A 22,309-nucleotide genomic window follows, 5' to 3' on the forward strand; every position below is an offset into this window, starting at 1 on the left:
CACTGCAGAACCTCACTACAGTACCCCACTGCAGAACCTCACTACAGTACCTCACTGCAGAACCTCACTGCAGTACCTCACTGCAGAACCTCACTACAGTACCTCACTACAGTACCCCACTGCAGAACCTCACTGCAGAACCTCACTACAGTACTCCACTGCAGAACCTCACTGCAGAACCTCACTACAGAACCTCACTGCAGAACCTCACCACAGTACCTCACTACAGTACCTCACTGCAGAACCTCACTACAGTACCTCACTACAGAACCTCACTGCAGTACCTCAGGAGAAGGAAACAGTCCAAAAGAAGAGCAGAGAGGTTCCAGTTCCTCCCCTCCATCCAGGCTGTGGTATCTTTGTCCTCAGCATCCAGCTGATACTGTGTTTGTGGAGAGGGTTCCTTCTAACATGAAGAATAAGTGGGCTGATGTGTGGAACAAATGTTCTCCTGAATTAATTAGAAATGAGCTCATTCTCAGCCTTAAATGATGAGATGTGTTGCTCAGAGTTTTACTCTGTAACACTGAGAGACAAACAAGTCTTCACTGCAGCTCAACAGAAATACTAATGAAACAAATATTCTGTCTTTACATGATGTATCATTGAGCTTTTGAGTTCATAAGTTCAATCTTTTTTTCTTCAGCAGTAGCCTACCGTCATTCACTTGGAGGAACAAATATTTTATGTTTAGAACTTTTCCACAGACTTTCTTTTTGCATTTTTCGTATTGCACTGAATCTTCTGCTTTCTATTAATTTATACAATTTTAAGTACATTTTTATTTATTCTGTTGTCATTTCTGTTAAAGAAACATGTATTTTTATTCTATGAAGGTTTCTATTTAAGAAAAATACAGATTTTAAATATTAATTTTGGTATTTTGCCATAAAAATAAATTGCTAAATAATTTGCTTTCAATGTCTTCATATCACAAATAATATGCATCTACTAAAATTCAGGTTCAAGTCAGATAGTTAAAATCTGGTTTCACACCCAGAAGAAAAGAGCTAAAAAAAACTTTCACCACGGCAGAACGGAATTTAATACATGTAGGTTTAAGAAGTACATAAGAATATGATTACTTGACTTGAGTTCCTCAAGAGAAAAATGACTTTCACATGAGTGACTTGGTCCCATGTCTGGTGTACATCTTTAAATTGGTTCATTTATGTGCTTTTAAATAAGTATTTGTTCAGTATCATCTGGTCCTATAATTTGTCCTCGTGCCCTGCCTCTCTGAAGAGAGGACGCACTGAGCAAGCAACGTCCATAGACGTCCAAGACATGTCCGTCCATCCAGGCCGTAATCTGGACGTCTATTTGACACCAGAACCAGTTAAAACATGACACAAAAAAAAAAATGGACCTCTACGCCAGCGAGAATCAGTTGAAAGAGAGGTCACAAGCTGTCTGTTAACTCAGACCGGCATGAGGAGACAGCATGTGAAGTTCAATGCACAATGTCTGAGTTATGACCATTTATTGTTTTGGTCGCAAGGCATTACACTTTTCAAGTCTTCATGGAGAAGCTGGCCACTTTGAGGACCTTTCAGCGTGTGAACACGACTATGTACAACAGTAAATGTCTTATTAGTACTGTCAGTTGTCTTGCTGGTGCAATGGTTAAAGCTTGCACCTCACAGAGAGAAGGTTGTGGGTTCAAATCCAACTGGAGGTGTTTGTGGAGTTTGCATGTTCTCCTTGTGTGTGCATGTGCTTCCTCTGGGTTTATCCCACATTCCAAAAACATGCATGTGATTGTAATTGGTCTGTGTGTGTCCTCGTTCTGTCTTCAGATGTATTTTCATTGACGTAAATACAACATCCAAGAAGGACGTCTAAAAAAAACTTGCATTCTGGCTCCTCTTTTTGCTCAGTGGGGAGGCCTGTCTTCATCCATCCACCCATCCATCCATTTTCTCCCGCTTATCTGTTTCGGGGTTGCGGGGGTGGCAGTCTGAGGACTGTCACCCAGATCACAATGCACCGATTAAGAACCTTCCTGCAGGTGGTGAGCCCACGGGAAGGTGGTGAGCCCACGGGAAGGTGGTGGCGCCCGGCGTGGGACACGAACCCTCTACCTAGAGATTGTAAGTCTCATGCTCTACTAACTGAGCTAGCTGGGTTCGGCCTGTCTTCAGGGACACTTGAATTTCAAGGCGTCTCTAACATCAGAGGTTTTACTGTAGATGTATTCTTTGTCTGCCTCACAATCTCCAATCACCATAGCAACCAGAGTCAGCAGGTGATTGGCCGATAGGAGTGTCTCAGCCTGACATGAAAACGATCAATCAGATGACAGGAAACTTATTCAGCTTACAGTTTATTTAAAGTTGAAGCTGATATATTTATATTTTCAAATCTGGAGTCTAAAACGTAACAAATTGAATTCCAACAGAAACACTATAACTCTTTGTGTTTGTCTGTCTGAGTGTTTAGCTCCGCCCACCCGCTGATGAATAAATAAGACAAACTGGAAGTTGTTTTCATGAACGTCAGTTTGTTAAAACTCGATGTGGCGCTGTGACGTCATAGTTGTCTTCATGTTTCCTCTTCAGCTCGCCGCCGCTGCGACACCATGTTGGTTGTAGTATCCTTGACCTCTAAGTGCATCTGTGTCACCCAGGATTAGTAGAGCTGACCGAGGACACATGTGAGGCTGTCACTTTCCCACAGGACTTTCAGAGTTTCACTCCCAACCTTGTTTTGTCTGGAGTTCATCTAAGGGCTCCTTCAGTCTGTTTCTGTCCTACGTCCATGTTGGTTGTAGAGTGCTCCGTCTATTCCTCTGAATAAATTCCCGTGCATCAAATCCAAACTCATATCCTTCGGAAATCTGGTCAACAAGACATCACCTATTTTTCCACATCAAATTGGCGTCACGAACAGGATTTCAACAGACCAACGGTGGTGAGTGCCAATATTTTATTCTGCCTGGTCAAGTCGTTGTTTGACGAAATCTGAGAACTTGCTGAACTTAATGATAAAGTAATACTTGCCTTGTTTGATGTCGGAAGAAAACTGAATCATGTGGGTTTGATAACTTCTGCTGCACCACAGTTACACTAAAAGCTAATGCTAAATTTCCGATGACAAGACAATACAAGGTGTGTTAGCTGGGACTTCAAGCCCTCGTAAGGCGCCTATTATGTCAATCCCTAAACCTGGTAGCCCAGATGAGTTGAGGTTAGTTCAAGATCAGCGAGTGTTGCACTAACAACAGCCATTATTCCAGACATGAATTCTAATCTTGCTGCCTTGTCTTCAGACATCACGTCCAACACTGTAGTGGCCTTGTGCTCAGCTGTCATTTCTATTCCATTGCATCCAGATAGTATCCGTTTGCGTTTACATACAAAGGTAGGCAACATACATGGACTAGGCTGATACAGGGATTTTGACACTTCCTGAAGGAAGCACTCTTCTCTAGTCGGCTGATGGTCTTCTGATAGTTTCACAAACACCTGAAGCTTGTCTGACTGATTCCGAACTCCTCACCAACAATTCACCACCAAAATCAAAGAAAGAGTTGCTCTCTCTCCTCGGCATGGCAAACGAGGCGATAGGTGTAAATAGCAGCAGTTCATTGGATGTTTTGTTATTTGAAATATTTCTGTACTGTTGTCACGTGGTCTGTTTAAAACTGCACGGTAGTTTATATTCTCATTTATTCTCTGCAGGTCTCGTACAGCAGCAGTCGTTGCTGGAGTGTCCCAGCAGAGGGCGCAGTCTTCAGTCATCACTGGCATGAGCTGAGGAAAGTCCATGTCCATGTGTGCTCATTATATTTACACTTTTTTCAGGCCCCCTTGTCCGGGGCAATTACACTCAAGTGTTCTGACAGAATAATTTCTGGACTGTGTGACGGTTGTGTGAAACACAGGAACATTTTAGTGACGGAGCTCTGGGATGTTCAACTGTTTCTTGTATATATGTATTTTTTGTCTGTTGTGAATGTCAGTTTGTTAAAACTCGATGAGGAGCTGTGATGTCATAGAGCGTCGTAGTCGTCCTCGTCCTCGTGTTTCCTCTTCAGCTCGCCGCCGCTTTGCGACACCATGTTGGTGGTAATCAGGATGTTTTTGGAGCCGATCAGCGATTGGTTGATGAGGACGTTGGAGACGGCGGGCATGGTCGCTGAGAGACAAGACAAAATGAGTCAGAGCCACAGTTTCTTCTTCACTAAAACCTGTGGATCAAAAACAATCCGAGCTTCTCGTCACTGCGTCCAGAAACAGGAGAGCTCCTATAGATGAATGGATGATTTGATTTAAGGTTAATCACCAACGTCTTTCACTGATTTAAATTAATCAATGAAAGATGTTTTTATTCGTTTATGTAGAGTTACATTTTATGAGTGATTGATGACTTTTGACTTTGGGATTTCCTTTTCACTTTCATTTTATTTTAAATAGATGAACGATTTTTAACATTTTGTTCAGACCACGTAAAAACTCATTGGGTATGTGTGTAGTTGTTGAATTGTTGTCTAGATGTGTCACTGTTGTGTAGTTTTGTAGCTGTTGTGGCAGCTCTGTAACTGTGGTGTGCTGTTGTGTAGCGGTCGGGTGTGTAGCTGCTGTTTCCCAGGTGTATAGTCGCGTTATGTAGCTGTTTAGTAATTGTGTAGTTTTAGTGCATCTGTTTTTTAATTGAGTAGTGTTCCTGAGTAGTGTTGTGTAGTGTGTGTCTCTCACAGCTCTTGGTGTTGGAGGAAATGGTTGTCTGTGACAACGGCGGGGGGATTTGCACGGTGAACCTCTGACCGCTCAGAGCGCCCGGCGCTCCCACTTTAGTGACCGACGTCATGGTCGGCGTCCCTGTGGAGTCAAACACGTTTTTTTTATTTAAAAACTCTGTTGAATCAGAGCGACGTGAACGTCTCAGACACACACTCACCCAGAGTGGGCGTGGCCGGGCGGCTGGAGATGGCGCCCACGCTGAGCCGAGGCACCGTGATCCGGGAAGACGTCACCTGCAGGAAAGAGGAGTCGTCGCAGTGGTCAGGAGGAGGCACAGTGGTCAGGAGGTGACGGGAGGGACAGCGGTTCGATACTCACCTTTTTGTGCACAGACTTCAGTCTGTAGTTGGAGGCGGTCAGGCAGTAGCGGTCAGGGGGGAGGCGGGGCCCACTGTATGGTTTGATGAGCGGCAGCGGCGTCTGATTCTTTTGACGGGCGACTTCCAGCAGGAACTGCACACGACACAAAGAACCCTGGTTCGATCTCTGAACATTATGAAGCACTGAAGTTTTACGATCAAACAGGAAGCGGAATGTTCAATGTCTCTTTCCCACGATCACGTGAATCGGTTCTGTTGGTACGGTGGAGCAGCGGCACACTCACGTCTCGTGGCGGCGGTGAGGTGAAGGATTGGTCCATGCGGCACTGGATGGCCAGCTTGATGTCGTCGGCATCCACAGTGGACTTCTTTGCGTGTGTGGCGTAGATCTTGGCGTCGTCGATGATGGTGGTGACGTATCCTGCAGACAGACGAAACCACGCTGAGGGTGGACAGACCTGCGATTTGACAAGGAATCGAACCACGTAACACTCACTGTACGTGAACTCCAGCATCTGGTTGATGACTCGGGGCTCGTACTCTGTGATGCCCATGTCCTTTAAGATCTGGATCATCACCTGCAGGACAGACCAGGAGAGACCATCAGAGACCAGGACAGACCATCAGAGACATCATGGGCGGGGAGACACCAGAGAAACCATCAGAGACCAGACTGACTGTAACACCACCTGCTGATGTTCAGAGGTAAACACGGAGCCACCGGACTACATTCTCATCTGTAACCGGTACTAGCCAGTTGATCTATTTTAAAATCATACATATTTCGAATCGCAGTAAAACTCTCACAAATCGCTTCATTTAACCAGAAATTGCCTTTTGGGTTGCACGACAAGTTGAATAAACACTAAAACAGGCTACAGTTAGCCTCAGTGCTAACGTGCTGCACGGATCTGTGTGCTGCTGCAGTGAGAAGCATCGTTTTCTGATTACATTGGAGATCCAGATGATTACAATTGCAGAGTTATTCCCACACACTGCACAATTTCTTGTTTTAACGTCACCTGAGCATCTTTAGGGATACTTTTGGGAGCGGACATTTTACACTCCTGCACCGGAAGCTTCAGATCCTCTTCTTCTACTGTGGCGGGACAGCCACACAAGCAACAAAGAGGGCGCCACGCTGACCCAGCGGCGACATGAAGAACTGCAGCAGCAACAAGCCCATCTGCTGGTACAAAAAGAACTTCAACGCTGAAACGACCCTGAAATCACTCATATGAAGTTAACAGTGAAATTAATGATGCGACATTAACAATGTAACGCTACAGTTTAACAGTGGTGGCCAAGAGGTTTTATAGGTGGACTTGAGATCGGAAGTTATGTGAATCTGTGAGCTTCTTCACCCTTGACCCTTGACCTCTACCAGCTGTATGTGACAGCCTGCTGTTCACAACAGGTGGAGTTCAGGATCAGTATGAATACGAAGGGTTAAATGGTGCGAAGGAATCTCCCCATTTTGATGAATAAACCGCTTTGTCCTTTTGTTGAGAGATCTAATGTTTTACTGCTTAGAAAATATCACAGACAGAAGGTGAGGGAAAACGACATGAAGACATTGAACATTAAACTGCAATAAAGTACCACATGAAACATGCACACTAACTTTCATTTGATTTACATTTATCCAGTGACTCTGAGGGTCGGTTGAGCTCTTCCATAGGGCCTCGTCCACCCCCCCATTCCTCGTTGGGCCCCCCCCAGGCCTCGTTGGGCTCCCCCCAGGCCTCGTGATGCTCACATCTGGAGCAAAGTGGACAAGTTTCAGGTTGAAAGTGAAACTGGACGAAGACACAGAGACGCACATCATCATACTTTCCATAAAGGGAAGTTTATGACCGTTACCTGGTTAATGTTCACCTGGAGACAGGTGACACACACACACACACACACACACACACACACACACACACACACACACACAAAACACATAGTTTTTCTTTAAATGAAGCAGATAAGTGTGAAGAGGAAATCATGACATTAATTCCTTATTTTAACTTTTATTTTAGTTAAATGATATAAAAATCATTTCATTGTTTTAAAATTGAAATTTTAAACTTTTATAAAGTCTTCCCCCTCAGATTATTCTATTCCATTCTATTCTATTCTTGCATTGAAATCTAAAACCAGATTATTTTTGTTCTTGATCTTTATTTTCGTATTGTTCTAATATTAAACAAAAAAGTCTTTTTATGCTTTGGATATCTGAACTGACACAGTAATTTAATGATTTTACTACATTTTCCATATTCTTAAATCAACTCACCAAATTTAGGGTCAATTGTTGGGGGGTAAATAATAAAGCAGAACATAAATAAATGTGTAATCGATTGAACTGATTCAATGAATATAAATTATTCTAATTATAGATTAAATTAATCACCAAAACACACAAATGTGATTTTCCTTATTTAAGATAGGAGATCATCTGGTTTACTTTCTGTTGAATCCATTTTTAATTTCTGATAACTGTAAAGTAAATGTAAAGTATAGTTTGAATTTAGAACTCCCAATATTTTGAAGTGTGATTTTATGAATCTATAAATGTGAATCAAAAATATACATTTTAAAGTACGAATCCTGAAAATACACATTTCAATTTGATAGTACATATTTGAAAATCCAAAACCTTAAAACGAACGTCAATCAAAATCTCCAAATAATCAAATGAGGTTTATTCAAAAATATCTAAATGTGACAGTTAATGTAAAATATTTTAAAAAGAAAAACACATCAACACGACAGTGTGTGTGTGTGTGTGTGTGTGAGTGTGTGTGTGTGTGTGTGTGTGTGTGTGTGTGTGTGTGTGTGTGTGTGTGTGTGTGTGTGTGTGTGTGTGTGTGTGTGTGTGTGTGTGTGTGTGTGTGTGTGTGTGTGTGTGTGTGTGTGTGTGTGTGTGTGTGTGTGTGTGTGTGTGTTTTTACAGCACAGACTAAACTAAATACTCATCAGTGTAAAACAATAAATCTCTCATAAATCCATAAAGAAGCAGATAAATTCCTCTTCAGGAGGCCGGGGGGCCTCAGGGCTGCCGGTCGGAGCCCCTCGTCTTTATTTATTTCTCTGTTTGTCTGTTTGTTTGATGTTTTTGGAGGTTTTATGATTTGAATGGAGTCACCCTGACAGCTTCAGAAACCAGAAGCTGTTGTTGGTTTTTTCATTGATTTAAAATTTGGAAAAAAATGTTTAGAATCTACAAACTCTATAAAAATTCTCTTCAGAACTTTTAATTTGTCGCACAAACAGAATGTAAAAATAGAAATAGAAATATTGATTATATGAGGTGTATTTGTGTCTCAGTTTTTCAGTCACCAATCACGGTTTAGATTTTAGAAATATTCACATCAAAAGACTAAATTCTATAGAAAACATAGTTCATCATTTCAAACCGTAAAATATGAAAATCACGACTTTTTCTATATCTTCATTCTCACCGTAAATCTATTGTTATAGACACACATTCACATTGAAGGCTGAACACAACTTCTAAGAATTTACTCGATTGTATTGTATTGTATTGTATTGTATTGTATTGTATTGTATTGTATTGTATTATATTGTATTGTATTGTATTATATTGTATTGTATTGTATTGTATTGTATTTTGTGGCTCAAGTCTTTTCTGGGATTAAGTAGAAATTCATGAATTATTAAAAAAGATGGATTTTATTCCATAAATATTGCACATAGAAAGAAGGTAGAATTCTTCTTCTTCTTCTTCTTCTTCTTCTTCTTCTTCTTCTTCTTCTTCTTCTTCGGTCAAATTGTTCTAAATTTGGATTCATCTGCTAATTATTATTAATTTATTCATGTGAAGTTACAACAACAAAAAAGGAGGAGAACAGATGAATAGAACATGGAGAAGAGAAGAGGAGGAGGAAAGAGGAGGTGAACATGGTGAAGAGAGGAGGAGGAGGTGGAGGAAAGAGGAGGTAAACATGGAGAAGAGAGGAGGAGGAAAGAGGAGGTAAATATGGAGAAGAGAGGAGGAGGAAAAGGTGGATGAGAGAGGAGGTGAACATGGAGAACAGAGGAGGAGGAAAGTGGAGGTGAACATGGAGAAAAGAGGAGGAGAGGAGGTGAACTTGAAGAAGAAAGGAGAAGATAAGGAGGGAGGAAGAGGTGGAGGAGAGAGCAGGTGAACATGAAAAAGAGAGAAGAGAGGGAGGGAGGCAGAGGAGGAGGAGGAGGAGGAGAGAGGATAAGAGAGCAGATCATGTGACCTTGGTGGCTTTTAGCTCGTGCTTGATGGAGGGGGGGCGGCGGCAGAACGCGCAGGTGGAGGTGTGACGTGTACCTGCCCAGGTGAGAGCGCGCGCACCGCGGCAGGCTGGACCCGCTCCCCGCAGAGGGAGCCCCGTCACCCGGTAACATGTACGTCAGCTACCTGCAGCTGGACAAGGAGCCCACCATGTACCCGCACCAGAACCCGGTGCCCCGCCACCCGGGCCTCAGCCTCAGCCCGCAGAGCTTCGCCCCACAGTACCCCGACTTCTCCGGCTACCACCACCACCACCACCACCACCACCCGGGCCTGGCCGCCGACCCGCACTCGGCCCCGCAGGGCGGTCCGGGCGGCGGCTGGTCCTCCGCCTACGCGACCGGTCCTCCGCCTCCTCCGGCCCCGCGGGACGACTGGTCGTCGCATCACTACGCCGCCGCGGCCGCGGGGCCCGCGGCGGCCTCCACGGTGCCCGGGGCGGTGGGGCCGCCGCTCGGCTTCAGCCCGCCGGAGTTCAGCGGCCAGAGTCCGGCGCTGCTCACCGCGTCCCTGAACGTCTCAGCGGGGCAGCTGTCCCCCGGATCCCCGCGCAGGAGGAACCCGTACGACTGGATCCGGACCTCCGCTCCTCCCAGCAACCCGAGTAAGACCCACAACTTATGATGAAATAATAATGATTAAAAATAAAAGTTAAAGAAAACATCAGAAAAAAACTGCGTGTTTTCATGTGAATGCTGCTGAAGTTGGGAGTTTTCTGTTTCGTTCCGAGAAGCCAAATGAAGAAACAGTTTAAACATTTTAATATGAGATAGAGATACTCAAATTAACTCAAATTAATCCGCCTATTCCCTGAGCAGACACGTCAAACGAATAAATCAGAATAAAAACACCACAGAGCTCTCAATAAATTCATACAATCCCAATTTATCTGCTTCTATATGTAATCATACGTGACAAGTAATAATAAGAATATTTGTAATGATTGTTTTGAATGAAGTCGATCAGAAGCGCGAAATATTCCTAGATTTCATTATTTTATTTGACAGTTTTCAGATCTGACGCAGTGAACGAGCTCAAAAGAAACATAGAACTAATAATGTGGGTTTATCTTCATTCACTATAAATCATCAGGTGTTTTTTTTAAGAGATTATTTCTCTTTTCACTTAATTTGTGTTTTTTTTTTCTCTCTTCATAATAATATTTGAGATGCGTCCTCTGTGCGTGTGGCCCGTTTAAGCCCGCGGGGACATGCGGGCCTTTGCGGGCCTTTGCGGGCCTTCGTGCGGCGGCCGGTGGTTAAAAAAAATAAAAAAAAATAAAACTCTGCAAACCACAAATATAATATGAGAATACAAATAAACATATGAAGTAATGTGTCACAGAACCAAGAGAAGTAAAATAAGTCTGCTCATAAAAGTATAAATTCAAGTCCGAATCAAGTTTGAATCACGAATTTTACTTTCAGTTCATTCAAAATCACTTTCACGCATTTAAAAACGATCTAAAACATGAACATGATATACTTTCCTTCATACAAAACATACAAATAATCATAAATAGATATGCAGCCCGAATAAGTGATTTTATTATTAAATCGAGTAATACAAAAATAGATCATTTAAAGTATTAATGAATCACAAATACTCATATAGAATATATACAAATGATCAAGTGTTTCTATTTTGAATATTGTGAATAAAATTATTGAAGTATTTCCACCAAATTGACTATTTTAGTAAGACACTATTGTGCAGTTTGGTCTCAAATCAAAACATCACGTATCAATATGATTTATTTATGTTACTGATACTTAATTACAAAAGTTGAGTCCAATATTTGTGTTCCGAAAATCACTAAACATTAAAAAAAAAAAAGAAGCTTTTTTTAAGTCGCCATAGATATACAAGTTTAAAACTATAAATCAGTATTTTTATATACATATATATATATTTGTGTTTGTATAAATACAGAGTTATAAAGCTGATCATTTTATGGGAGAAGTCTTCAAGCTCATCTTTTTCTGAAACAGAATCATTTTAAAGTTATTTTCGTCATGATTTTGTCTTTTCAGGATTGTTTGCAGCCTCTTTATCGTCATTTTATGGTATTTTATCCTGGTTCGTGGTCATTTTGTGTATTTGTTCTTTGCTCATTGCAGTTATTTGTGTTTTTGTCTGCATTCTGTGTGTTTTAACTGCAATATTGGAGGGACACAAACTTCAGGTTGAAAACCAGTGAACTTCCTCTCCATGAAAAAATGGGAAACTCTTGGTTTTATTCATGAGACGAGTGAAATGAGAAAAGATAAAGACGTTTCTACTCTGTTATGTCTGATCTCATTTTACATTCCGTTTTTCCTTACTATTTCAGATAAACAAGTCTGACAGTGTGTGTGCGTGTGTGTGTGTGCGTGCGTGCGTGTGTGTACGTGACTGTTAAAATGAAGACTACTTGAAGTTTGAGCCCAATGATCCCAACAGGTCGAAAAAAAAGATGATTTCACACAAATCTCTAACATGAAATCAACAAGAGTGTAACTGTACAAGCAACACAAACTCAGATATATTTGGAACATCTCTCTATATGATATATATTTTTGAGTTATTGATGAATTACTGCTCCAATAGTGGAATAATAATAATAATAATAATAATAATAATAATAATAATAATAATAATAATGCACAAAATCCTGAAGATTAACTTAGATATGAAATGTTTCTATCTTTTCTCTTCTGTTTTATAAATATAAATGAGACTTTTTTGAGTCAGCATCTGTTTCAAAAAGAGGAAGTTTACAGGTGGAGCAGTGGAGCAGTGGTTAGTCGCGCTCACCTCACAGGAAGAAGTTGTGTGTTTTACTTGTGTGTTCTTCCACAATAGAGAATATTTATGTGATGTTAGTTCATGATGACGGTGATATTTTTCAGAGCGACGTGACAAGTTACAAATAGAGATACTTCAGGATTACTTTTTACCAGTATGAGTATTTAAGAATGATTGTGAACGAGGCCCTGCGCTCTTTGTCCTTTTAAAGACGTGGGTTGGTGAGTGTGTCTGGATAGGATTCACTTGTGGAATTAAAATGTCACAGCAGCCAGGTAAAGAGCACATATACAAATATAATACAATTAAAAACTACAGTCACGTTCACAGTCTGATCGTAGCATAAGATCTTTAGTCTTATGTCGTACAGTGTGAAGGCTTCACAGACGGCTTTTATCACAGTCGACGGTCTGGGGTTATTTTCTGAGAGTCCGTCGTCTCCTCACACCGCCGAGTCTGACCGCTGCCAGGAGCTACAGCTGCTAGCCGCCAATAAAAATGTAGCGGGAAGTGATGTAACCCTGAAAGCGGCGCCAAATAGATCATTCATAGATCACAAGGAAGTTAAATCCACAGTCTCCATCACCAAACTCAACGTTTCAAAAGTTCAATCCTTTGTTCGCTTTGTTTCTTTATTCATTGAGGGCAGCAGTCGCGTAGCGCGGGCTGATGACGTACATGCTAACATTCTTACAGATTGAAGTATGTTGCCGTGGTTACCACCTGCGATTCAGGGAAGAGCGACATAATGCAGTCAAACTTACAACAGGTTTATAAATACACATCAAACAGCAGCTGAGAAGACTATTAGACTGCTAACATGCTAACATGCTAACATGCTAACAGTCCGTATGAGGCTACGGTATCGCCGCCGATAAACACCAACACAACACAAAAATATACTAAAGACACAAAATGGACACAACAACAATAAATAAAAAACAATAATAATAAAACAAAGAAAATTACTCCAAATTACTGCACTAATTAAAAGACTCGTAATGACAAAAACAAACGCCATATTTATAGACAAAATGATGACAAAATACAGTAAATGATGTTAACACACATCATAGGTTCGTGTGTGTGTGTGTGCGCGCAGCAGAAGAGTTTAGCAGATGTTCTTCATTCTAAAATGTTTGAGTTTGTCTTCGCGTGGACGAGCGATTAAAGCGCAGACACACGCAGACGTAGGAGCTCTCACTGCCTGTATGCTCACTGTTAATACTCAATCACATAAGCTAACAAGCCACGATCTCTGTACACACACACACACACACACACACACACACACACACACACACACACACACACACACACACACACACACACACACACACACACACACACACACACACACACACACAATCTGTGAGACGCTGAAGGTTGTTTGTGTTTGCGCAGACGGAAAGACTCGGACCAAAGACAAGTACCGGGTGGTTTACACCGACCACCAACGGCTGGAGCTGGAGAAAGAGTTCCACTACAGTAAATACATCACCATCCGCAGGAAGGCAGAGCTCGCCACGGCGCTCAGTCTGTCTGAGAGACAGGTACGTCCATAACACCACCCTCAGTTTGACTTGCGCTACGTTCACACTGCAGGTAAATGCGACTCAATTCCGATTTTCCTCGCCTCAAGTGACCCATATCCAACCAGTTTTGCACAGCAGCCTCAGGCCTCGATGATTTGTGGTATCTGATATGTATCTGATGCCTTTCAATGCGACCGCCGTCTGAACGTTGAAGTCGCATGCACGCAACTTCAACATTGTGCTCATTTTGTTTCCTCAATCTCCTTCCCTCCCTCGTCATTTTGTCCTTTATTCATCATCACAGTCAATTTTACACAGTATAATGTGCAGTGAAATGCTTCAAGTACAAGTTCGGCACTGAAACAAGAGTTTTTATAGGATAGAAGAATATAAATTCAAAACACACAATGATGACAATAGCTTCCATTGCGAAACCACTTGACAATGGATACACACGTAAACAGTGTAGTCGTCACGACGTCACATCTTCTTCTGTGCATGTGGGTCACTTTGGGGTCGGATAACGTTCACTTCAATTCACCTTTGTTTACATAGTGCCAAATACAACACAGTCATTTCAAAGCACTCATTCATACTTTTCGGGTCGACGTTTTCGCAGGGAACACGTTGGTCCATGTGACCTTAAATATGATCAACCCTTGTGTGCCAGGGTCTGCGTTCGCTGCACTGCGGTCGACCGCCTGAAGCTCACTTATTGTGTGACCACAATGAACAACAACAGCAGCAATGGACGCCCACTGAGCGCTTGTGTGAGGAGATCCGCCGGTGATTGAATAGAATATAAAGATAGCGAGATGGTTCAGAACTCCTGGAGTAAATATCAAAATCTGTAGTAGCGGAGGAGAACGCCGGCCACCAGAAGTGGAGATATATCCGAGATCGTTTTGTTACGTTATGAAACACGCACTGACGTAAACCCTGACGTGTCGTATGAATGGAATCGTGTGCGCTTCCGCGGTCCACGTGCAACTCCAAAGTGGTCTGCGGACGCACAACGTGGAAAGTATGTCGGAGCCTTTACAGTCTGACGGAGGTCGCATTTATAATGTAGCTTGAACGATCACGCAAAGAAATCGGATCTTGAGCATCAAGACCTGCAGTCTGACCGTCGCCTTAGAGACAGGTCTGTCTGTAACACCGCCCTCGGTATGTGTGAGAGACTGCAGAGTTACTTCAGGAGGTCCCTCGTTACTTTTCATCTGCAGTGACTCCATTACTTTATGTAACTAGTTACTTGCTCTGCCTCCAGGTGAAGATCTGGTTCCAGAACCGCCGGGCGAAGGAGCGAAAGATCAACAAGAAGAAGCTCCAGCAGCCGGCCTCCTCCACCACAACGCCCACGCCGCCCACCGCGAGCAGCGGCGGCGGGGCCGGAGGAGGGGGCAGTCTCCATGGAAACGCCTTGGTGACGAGCAGCAGCAGTGGGCTCGTGTCGCCGTCGTCTCTGGCCCTGAACATCAAAGAGGAGTACTGAGAGTAAAACCTGCTCGCCTTCAGACGGACTTCACCTGCAATCTGAGCCCGGCTCTCATTGGACGCAGGCTCGCCGGGACGTCAGCAAGTGAACTCCAAGATTACGAACCAAAAGACTCCCTGTTGATGGAACTTTGCAGAGACTACGATGACTACAGCTCGTTTTGATTCTGTTCAGATTTTTTTTTTTTTTTTTTGTACTGTGAGTCAAAAAAGGGAAAATTTCAGCGTTGGTCAGAGATCACCTGAACCAAGCTTCCCGCTACGCTGAGTGAGAGGAAGCAGCTCATCCACATTCAATAAAGGTTTAAAGAAGATTAATACCCAGTGAAAGCGTTTAACCCTCAAACATCTGAACTCAGATTATCAATCACTTCTAATTCTATCCTGGTGGAGTCTGACGGTTGAAATGTGATCTTATGGTGGATGATGGCTGGATCATGACATTTGGTCTCGGTGGTCTCATCGGGCAGCTTATTTAAAAGCAGGTACTGCCAAAATAAAAGTATGAAATACAGAAGAAGTTTCCAGCAGATTTCTGCTTCGCCTATTTAGATTTTTTTCTGCTCCATGAGCCTGAAATGTTTTGTAAATGACTTGATCTCCTGCATCTGATTGGATCTGCTGTATATGTTCAAATGTTCTTTGTATTAAAAACTCAAAGTTTTACTGTAAAAGTGGCTGCAGGTCTTTTGACTGCCTTCACGACTACATGATACTTCACACACGAGGATCACTGATCTGACCTCAGGTCAGTTCAATGGTGACGTTACGCGATGAAAGTTTACCCCAGAAGGTTGCTGAAATACGAAGTTCAAATAGTCATAGACTTATTTAACAAAACTGTTATTTTTTTTGTGATGTGAAACAGTTTAAACAGCCACACACACACACACACACACACACACACACACACACACACACACACACACACACACACACACACACACACACACACACACACACACACACACACACACACACACACACACACACACACACACACACACACACACACACACACCTATTTGCTAACTGATGCTGCAGTTGAGGTGTGGTGTCCAAAGGGCAGAGAGAAGCTGTGGGCAAACAGACCTCAGTAATCTGCTATCTGCGGTGTGTGTGTGTGTGTGTGTGTGTGTGTGTGTGTGTGTGTGTGTGTGTGTGTGTGTGCGTGCGAGCGAGCAACGCTCAGACCTTTGTCCTTATGGGCCCACCAAGCGTCCAACAGTCCTATCTTAACACGACAGAGACTATCAGCTCTACGTGTGTGTGTGTGTGTGTGTGTGTGTGTGTGTGTGTGTGTGTGTGTGTCTCTGAATCTAATTAAGAAGGAAACCTTGTTAACGTTTCATGAAATGTTCAAAATCTCATGAAAAACCACAAAAAGAAATTTCAAATGTGTGAAAATGTGAAATAAAATGTCAAAACGACAACACTGTGTGTGTGTGTGTGTGTGTGTGTGTGTGTGTGTGTGTGTGTGTGTGTGTGTGTGTGTGTGTGTGTGTGTGTGTGTGTGTGTGTGTGTGTGTGTGTGTACGTGTGTGTGTGTGTGTGTGTGTGTGTGTGTGTGTGTGTGTGTGTGTGTGTGTGTGTGTGTGTGTGTGTGTGTGTGTGTGTGTGTGTGTGTCAGCCATCTTGAACTTGATATCTACCTTAGTCTTACAGAGAAATTAACCCAGTATTTCATGAAAAGGACAAATACCTTTAAAATATAAGGGGACCCAGGGTCCAGCTGCGGAGCCTAAAGTCACAAAGAGGCTAAAGAGTTATCTGGGGAGCTAATGGGATTAGCCTCGAAGCTAAAGGAGTTAGCTTTTAAGCTGGCATTTCTCAAGATCCGTAGAGAAAGATAAAGTGTGTCTGTGTCTTCTGAGTCTGCAGTCTGAAATCAGAAAAAATTAAAAACCGTTTGTGGATGAAAGACATGCGGCCGTGTCCTCATCACGATGATACACCCGACCTCTTTACGGGAAGGACTCATGTGACTCGAACACTCAATCGATTATATTCTTCATATCAAGTAACACAACTATTCTACAAAAATGGTTCCAGATAGTTTATTTCCTTTAATTCACTAATAGTCATTTTTTTCTGATAAAATTGATGGTGTATCTTTCTTCCTGTGGTGGCATGGTTTTAGCATTATCTTGTCTGGGATGTGAGGAGGCCACAGGTTTCCTGTTAATGGTGAAAAAAACAAAGGAGTCCTCCTGCGTCGTCAATAGCAACGGCCGCGCTGGCGTCTGATTTGTGGGTAAATAGAGGGCGATGAGAGCGCAGCCATAAAGTTTATGAGGGGGGCGCCGTAAAAAGAAGCTTCAGCACAGAGACACAGACATGTCGGAGGAGGAGGAGGAGGAGGAGGAGGAGGAAGAGGAGGAGGAGGAGCTGTGAGAGATGCCATGTTTGTTCTGAGACACGCTCACTTCATCTCCTTCTCACTTTCAGTTTTATTTCTACAGCAGTGACCTGGCAGCTCATTGGCCACATCCAGCTGACCAGAGGTTTATAGCTGACCCAACGAACAACATGATATTCCAAATAAAGCTGCATTTTACAATATTCTAATTTTGTTTTTGAAAATAAATATATTTCACGTGCTTATTTTACCTTTGCTTTTTTTCAGTCTCTGCTGGCCCACCGGTCGTGATAAATATTTTATCCATCCATCCATCCATTTTCTCCCGCTCATCCGATTCAAGGTCACAGGGGTGGCAGTCTGAGCACTGTCACCCAGATCACATTGCACCGATTAAGAACCTTCCTACAGGTGGTGAGCCCACGGGAAGGTGGCGCCCGGCGTGGACACGAACCCTCTACCTTGAGAGTGCGAGTCTCATGCTCTACCAACTGAGCTCGCCGGGGTCTGGTGGTGAGCCCTCGGGAAGTAAGTATTTTGTTCTGGTGTTATTTTGAGATTCTGACATTGTCTCTGGTTTCAAGCTCCTTGAATTCCACTCCTCATGTCTGATTCTTGCTCTGATGTGTTTCACCTGAGCCTGAGAGCGTGATTGTCTTCACCTGGTGATTGTGATATATAGTATATATATATATATATATATATATATATATATATATATTGGCCGTCTTCTGTGTGTTCGGGTTGTTGGTTGCTTTCCAGTGTCTCAGTATGTGTGATGCGTATTTAGACTTTCAGCATCTCTTCGTTATGTCCTGTGATCGTGGAGAGTTTATTTTGGTCATTTTAATTAATTAATTTATTTTTGTTCTGTCCCATCCATGGTGATGCCTTGAGTCCTTCTTTGAGCCAAACGTAAGACCATCAAATTCCCAGACCGTCTTTTAGCCTCTCTGTCCCCTGGTTTTCGTCACTTCTTAAATCTGAAGGACAATAACTGGAAAGACTGAAGGAAGACTGGTCTCCCTACTCATAAAGTCTAATGATAATTTAGTTCAGGGGGACTATCCCTCCGAAGTTAAATCACTGATGGAGGAAACACTCGCCCCTGCTCTCACTGGTCACAAATAATCCTGATCCACCAGCAGCTGGGAACCTCCTCCTGTTGTTCTCCTGCTCCCTCTCAACCAAACACAGGTTTCCACTGCCCCGCTGTTGCAAATCTCATCGGAAAATCTGAGAGTCCATTAACGCCTGGCATCAACAAGAGTTTGTTGCGATCCGATCACGTGGCGAGCCCTGACGCAGACTGTTTCAACTTGTTGGTGTCATGCGTTTTGGGCTAACCACTTGAGTTCGGATTGTGTTACAACCTCGACGTCCCTTCCTCTAAATGGCTCAGCGCGCAGTTATGAGTCATCCAGGTTGCGCTGGACGGATCCACTGCCCAGGCCGCTGTAAAGCACCATGTCCCTGCGGACCCCCAGGCATGGACGTCTGTGTTCTTTTCCATAGTTTCTTTGGAAAGTTGGAAAGACTGAAACTCCGGCACCTTCTCTTAAATGAAAACATGGCGGTCACAGATGACTTTCACATATGATGTATTTTCCTGCAACGCCACCGTCCCGGGACGCGTTCATGACACATGCTGTTCACACTACAGGTCAGATGTGTTCCAGACCACCTCGGGAAGACCACACTCGTCTTTGCTGCTGGCCACATGTGATCTGATTTCCCGAAACGCATGTTAAGGCCAGGTCTGAACAGCCCTTAAAACATACAGCTGTCAGATCATGCTGACACCTCTGAGCTCCTCCACACCTCACTGAGCTCCATACCTCAATGACCTCCTACATATCTCACTGAGCTTCTCCATACCTCACTGACCTCCTCTGTACCTCACTGAGCTCCTCCATACCTCACTGAGCTCCATACCTCACTGACCTCCTTTATACCTCATTGACCTCCTCCATACCTCATCTACCTGCTCCATACCCCACTGAGCTCCTCCATACCCCACTGAGCTCCATACCCCACTGAGCTCCATACCTCACTGAGCTCCATACCTCACTGACCTCCTCTGTACCTCATTGACCTCCTCCATACCTCAACGGCCTGCTCCATACCTCAGTGAGCTCCATACCTCATTGACCTCCTCCATACCTCACTGAGCACCATACCTCATTGACCTCCTCTGTACCTCACTGAGCTCCTCTGTACCTCATCGACCTGCTCCATACCTCAGTGAGCTCCATACCCCACTGAGCTCCTCCATACCCCACTGAGCTCCATACCCCACTGAGCTCCATACCTCACTGACCTCCTCTGTACCTCATTGACCTCCTCCATACCTCAACGGCCTGCTCCATACCTCACTGAGCTCCATACCTCATTGACCTCCTCCATTCCTCACTGAGCTCCATACCTCATTGACCTCCTCCATACCTCACTGAGCTCCATACCTCATTGACCTCCTCTGTACCTCACTGAGCTCCTCTGTACCTCATTGACCTCCTCCATACCTCATTGACCTCCTCCATACCTCACTGAGCTCCAGCAGTAAGTGATCTTCTGGGCCCTGCACCATCATGACTGTCCACACAGTGACTGCAGCCCTCTGACCACCATAACCACACAGGTCAGACCGATGCCATGTTTCAGAGGCATCACACAGGTAAAAGGAGGCGGAGCTTCATACCAGCTTCATGTGGGAGTTAGTGAGTTCCTCCTGGTCAAAGGTCTCGTGGCTTTTATGACTGTGTGAGTTGGTAATGAGGAACAACATCCTTCTCCGTTATCTACAGGTCAAAGGTTCAGAGGAGGAGGAGGAGGAGCAGTAGGAGGAAGAGCAGAAGGAGGAACAGGAGGGGGGGAGGAGGATGAAGTGGAGGACAAAGCGGAGAAGCAAGAGGAGAAGGAGGACAAGAGGAGGAAAGAAGAAGGGCTGGAGGAGCAGAGGGGGAGATAATCATCATCATCATCATCATCATCATGCTAACACTACATTAACACAGATGAACGTGAAGTCCACATCAGTTAGTGTTTATCAGCACTCATTAGTAAAACCATTTATTTATTTACTGAAATGTTTTTTGTTTTGAGTCTGAAGTGAGTTTCTTCTTCATGCTTGTTCTCTCCCGTCCCCTCTGACCTGATTCCACTTTATAGAAGCTCCGACTTCTGCCTCACCTCCTCTCCACTGACCTTCATCCTCATGGCAAAGTCCAAGTTTCAACACCTTCGAGTCAACACGCACGCACGCACGCACGCACGCACGCACGCACGCACGCACGCACGCACGCACGCACGCACGCACGCACGCACGCAGTTGTCGTTTTGACATTTTATTTCACATTTTCAAACATTTGAAATGACTTTTTGTTGGGTTTTTTTTTTATTTTGAACTTTTCACGAAACATTAACAAGGTTTCCTTCTTAATTAGATTCACAGATTTTAATTGATTCAAACATTTGCGGAATTGTCTTTGTGGTTCTGAAATAATTTATGTGTTGAGTTGTGTGTTACTTTGGTTAAAAAGTCACTATCATCACTGTTGTGTAATCAAAACCTTTAGCCCGACTTTTGAGGATTTCTTCCAGAAAATGAAAAGGAAAAAGAAAACGTTGTGGGGAAAAGTCCTTCCCTTGACCCCAGATGACTCCTCCTGGAGATACCGGCTGGCTGAGGTTTCAGTAGGCGGCTGTACTCCGGTTCATAAATTCAGGTGTTTATTTCTTAGGTGAAGACAAAATGGACAGAAGTTCAGTTGCTTCCTGTCTGCTGCTTTTATTGGAGGACAAGGTCACGGGTTTCGTCAAAGTTTGTAAATGTTCTCTCGGCTCTCAAAGATTGTTCATCTTTTCAAAGGTTCTTGGGGTTATTGCAAGTTCTACACCCTCCTAATGGATCTACTGGCTATCAAAAGTTCTCTGGGTCGTCCAAGCTTCTCCACGCCCTCAAAAGTTGTCTGGGTTTTCAAAAGTTCTTCACGCTCTCAAAGATCCTACAGGGTTTTGCCAGTTTTCCAAACTCACGGAGGTTTTTCAGGCTCTGTTCTTCTTCTAACACGATTATTGGTGCTCTCTGGTGGTTGTGGGGTAACAAGAGACTTAAGAGATTTAAGAGACAAACAAATCTGACAGTTGCAGACAAACAGACACTGCAGCTTGTTAGGAGGAGTTTCATTGTGCCGCCTCTGTTCAATGTGGCGGCCAGAAGGGGGCACACCTCAAACTCTGGATATCCACGGCCAGGGATGGAGATCTTTAGGTTTCAGCTTCAACTGATAACTTTTATTGATGATGTGCGTTTGAAGGTTTGTCTGAATCATGTCAGTAGTGCCCACTCCTATCAGTCCGGCTGATATGGGTCACTGGGGATAAGAAGCCATAAACAACATGTATGGAGAGTGAAGACCGCCGGCACCCTTCACTGTGATGATAACAGTAATAAACACCAGGCTATGCTGACACACGGTGGCTGCCTGCTTTCTTTTCAATAACGTATGTGTCACCCTGTAAACTGACTCCTGAGAAGAATGTCTGCCTAGAGAGACATGAGTAAAAATCTAGATGGTCAGATGATAACGAGGCTGAAATGTAAATGATTTACTTTTAGTGGATCATCGTGAAGTACTGGAACCTCTGTTTTTGGCCACACAGTGATTTTGTTGTTGTTGTTCAGCTGTTTTGCGCATTAAGTTATTATGTTCCCGAGTCCCGGCCCTGCAGTGTTTATCCACATTAGTATGTGATGGACGACGTTGCTGAAAACCAGCAGTTTGATC

The 22,309-nt window shown here is 43.5% G+C and overlaps 2 protein-coding genes across 3 annotated transcripts; one reads left to right on the forward strand and one right to left on the reverse strand.

Annotated features, from left to right (window-relative positions):
• Positions 1–2,077: 2,077 nt before the first annotated feature.
• Positions 2,078–6,162, reverse strand: LOC308121301 (transcription initiation factor TFIID subunit 9-like). Of its 2 annotated transcripts, XM_080482478.1 has the most exons (7): positions 6,088–6,162; positions 5,562–5,643; positions 5,350–5,486; positions 5,064–5,198; positions 4,903–4,978; positions 4,701–4,823; positions 2,078–4,140 (listed from the first exon to the last, which is right to left on the reverse strand). In XM_080482478.1, the coding sequence occupies exons 1-7, from the start codon at positions 6,121–6,123 to the stop codon at positions 3,995–3,997; spliced, it is 735 nt and encodes a 244-aa protein (XP_080338604.1). In that variant the 5' UTR covers positions 6,124–6,162; the 3' UTR covers positions 2,078–3,994. The 2 variants fall into 2 exon arrangements, with proteins under 2 accessions (XP_080338604.1, XP_080338603.1); XM_080482477.1 differs by having other exon boundaries at positions 2,316–4,140; positions 5,350–5,643; positions 6,088–6,161.
• A 3,182-nt stretch (positions 6,163–9,344) lies between these two features.
• Positions 9,345–15,833, forward strand: cdx1b (caudal type homeobox 1 b). The gene is made up of 3 exons (XM_080483107.1): positions 9,345–9,948; positions 13,536–13,684; positions 14,937–15,833. Exons 1-3 carry the CDS (start codon positions 9,456–9,458, stop codon positions 15,159–15,161), a joined length of 867 nt encoding a protein of 288 aa, XP_080339233.1. The 5' UTR covers positions 9,345–9,455; the 3' UTR covers positions 15,162–15,833.
• The last annotated feature ends 6,476 nt before the right edge of the window (positions 15,834–22,309 follow it).

The sequence above is a fragment of the Lipophrys pholis genome (assembly GCF_963383615.2).
Source record: "Lipophrys pholis genome assembly, chromosome: 16".
Classification (NCBI taxonomy): domain Eukaryota; kingdom Metazoa; phylum Chordata; class Actinopteri; order Blenniiformes; family Blenniidae; genus Lipophrys; species Lipophrys pholis.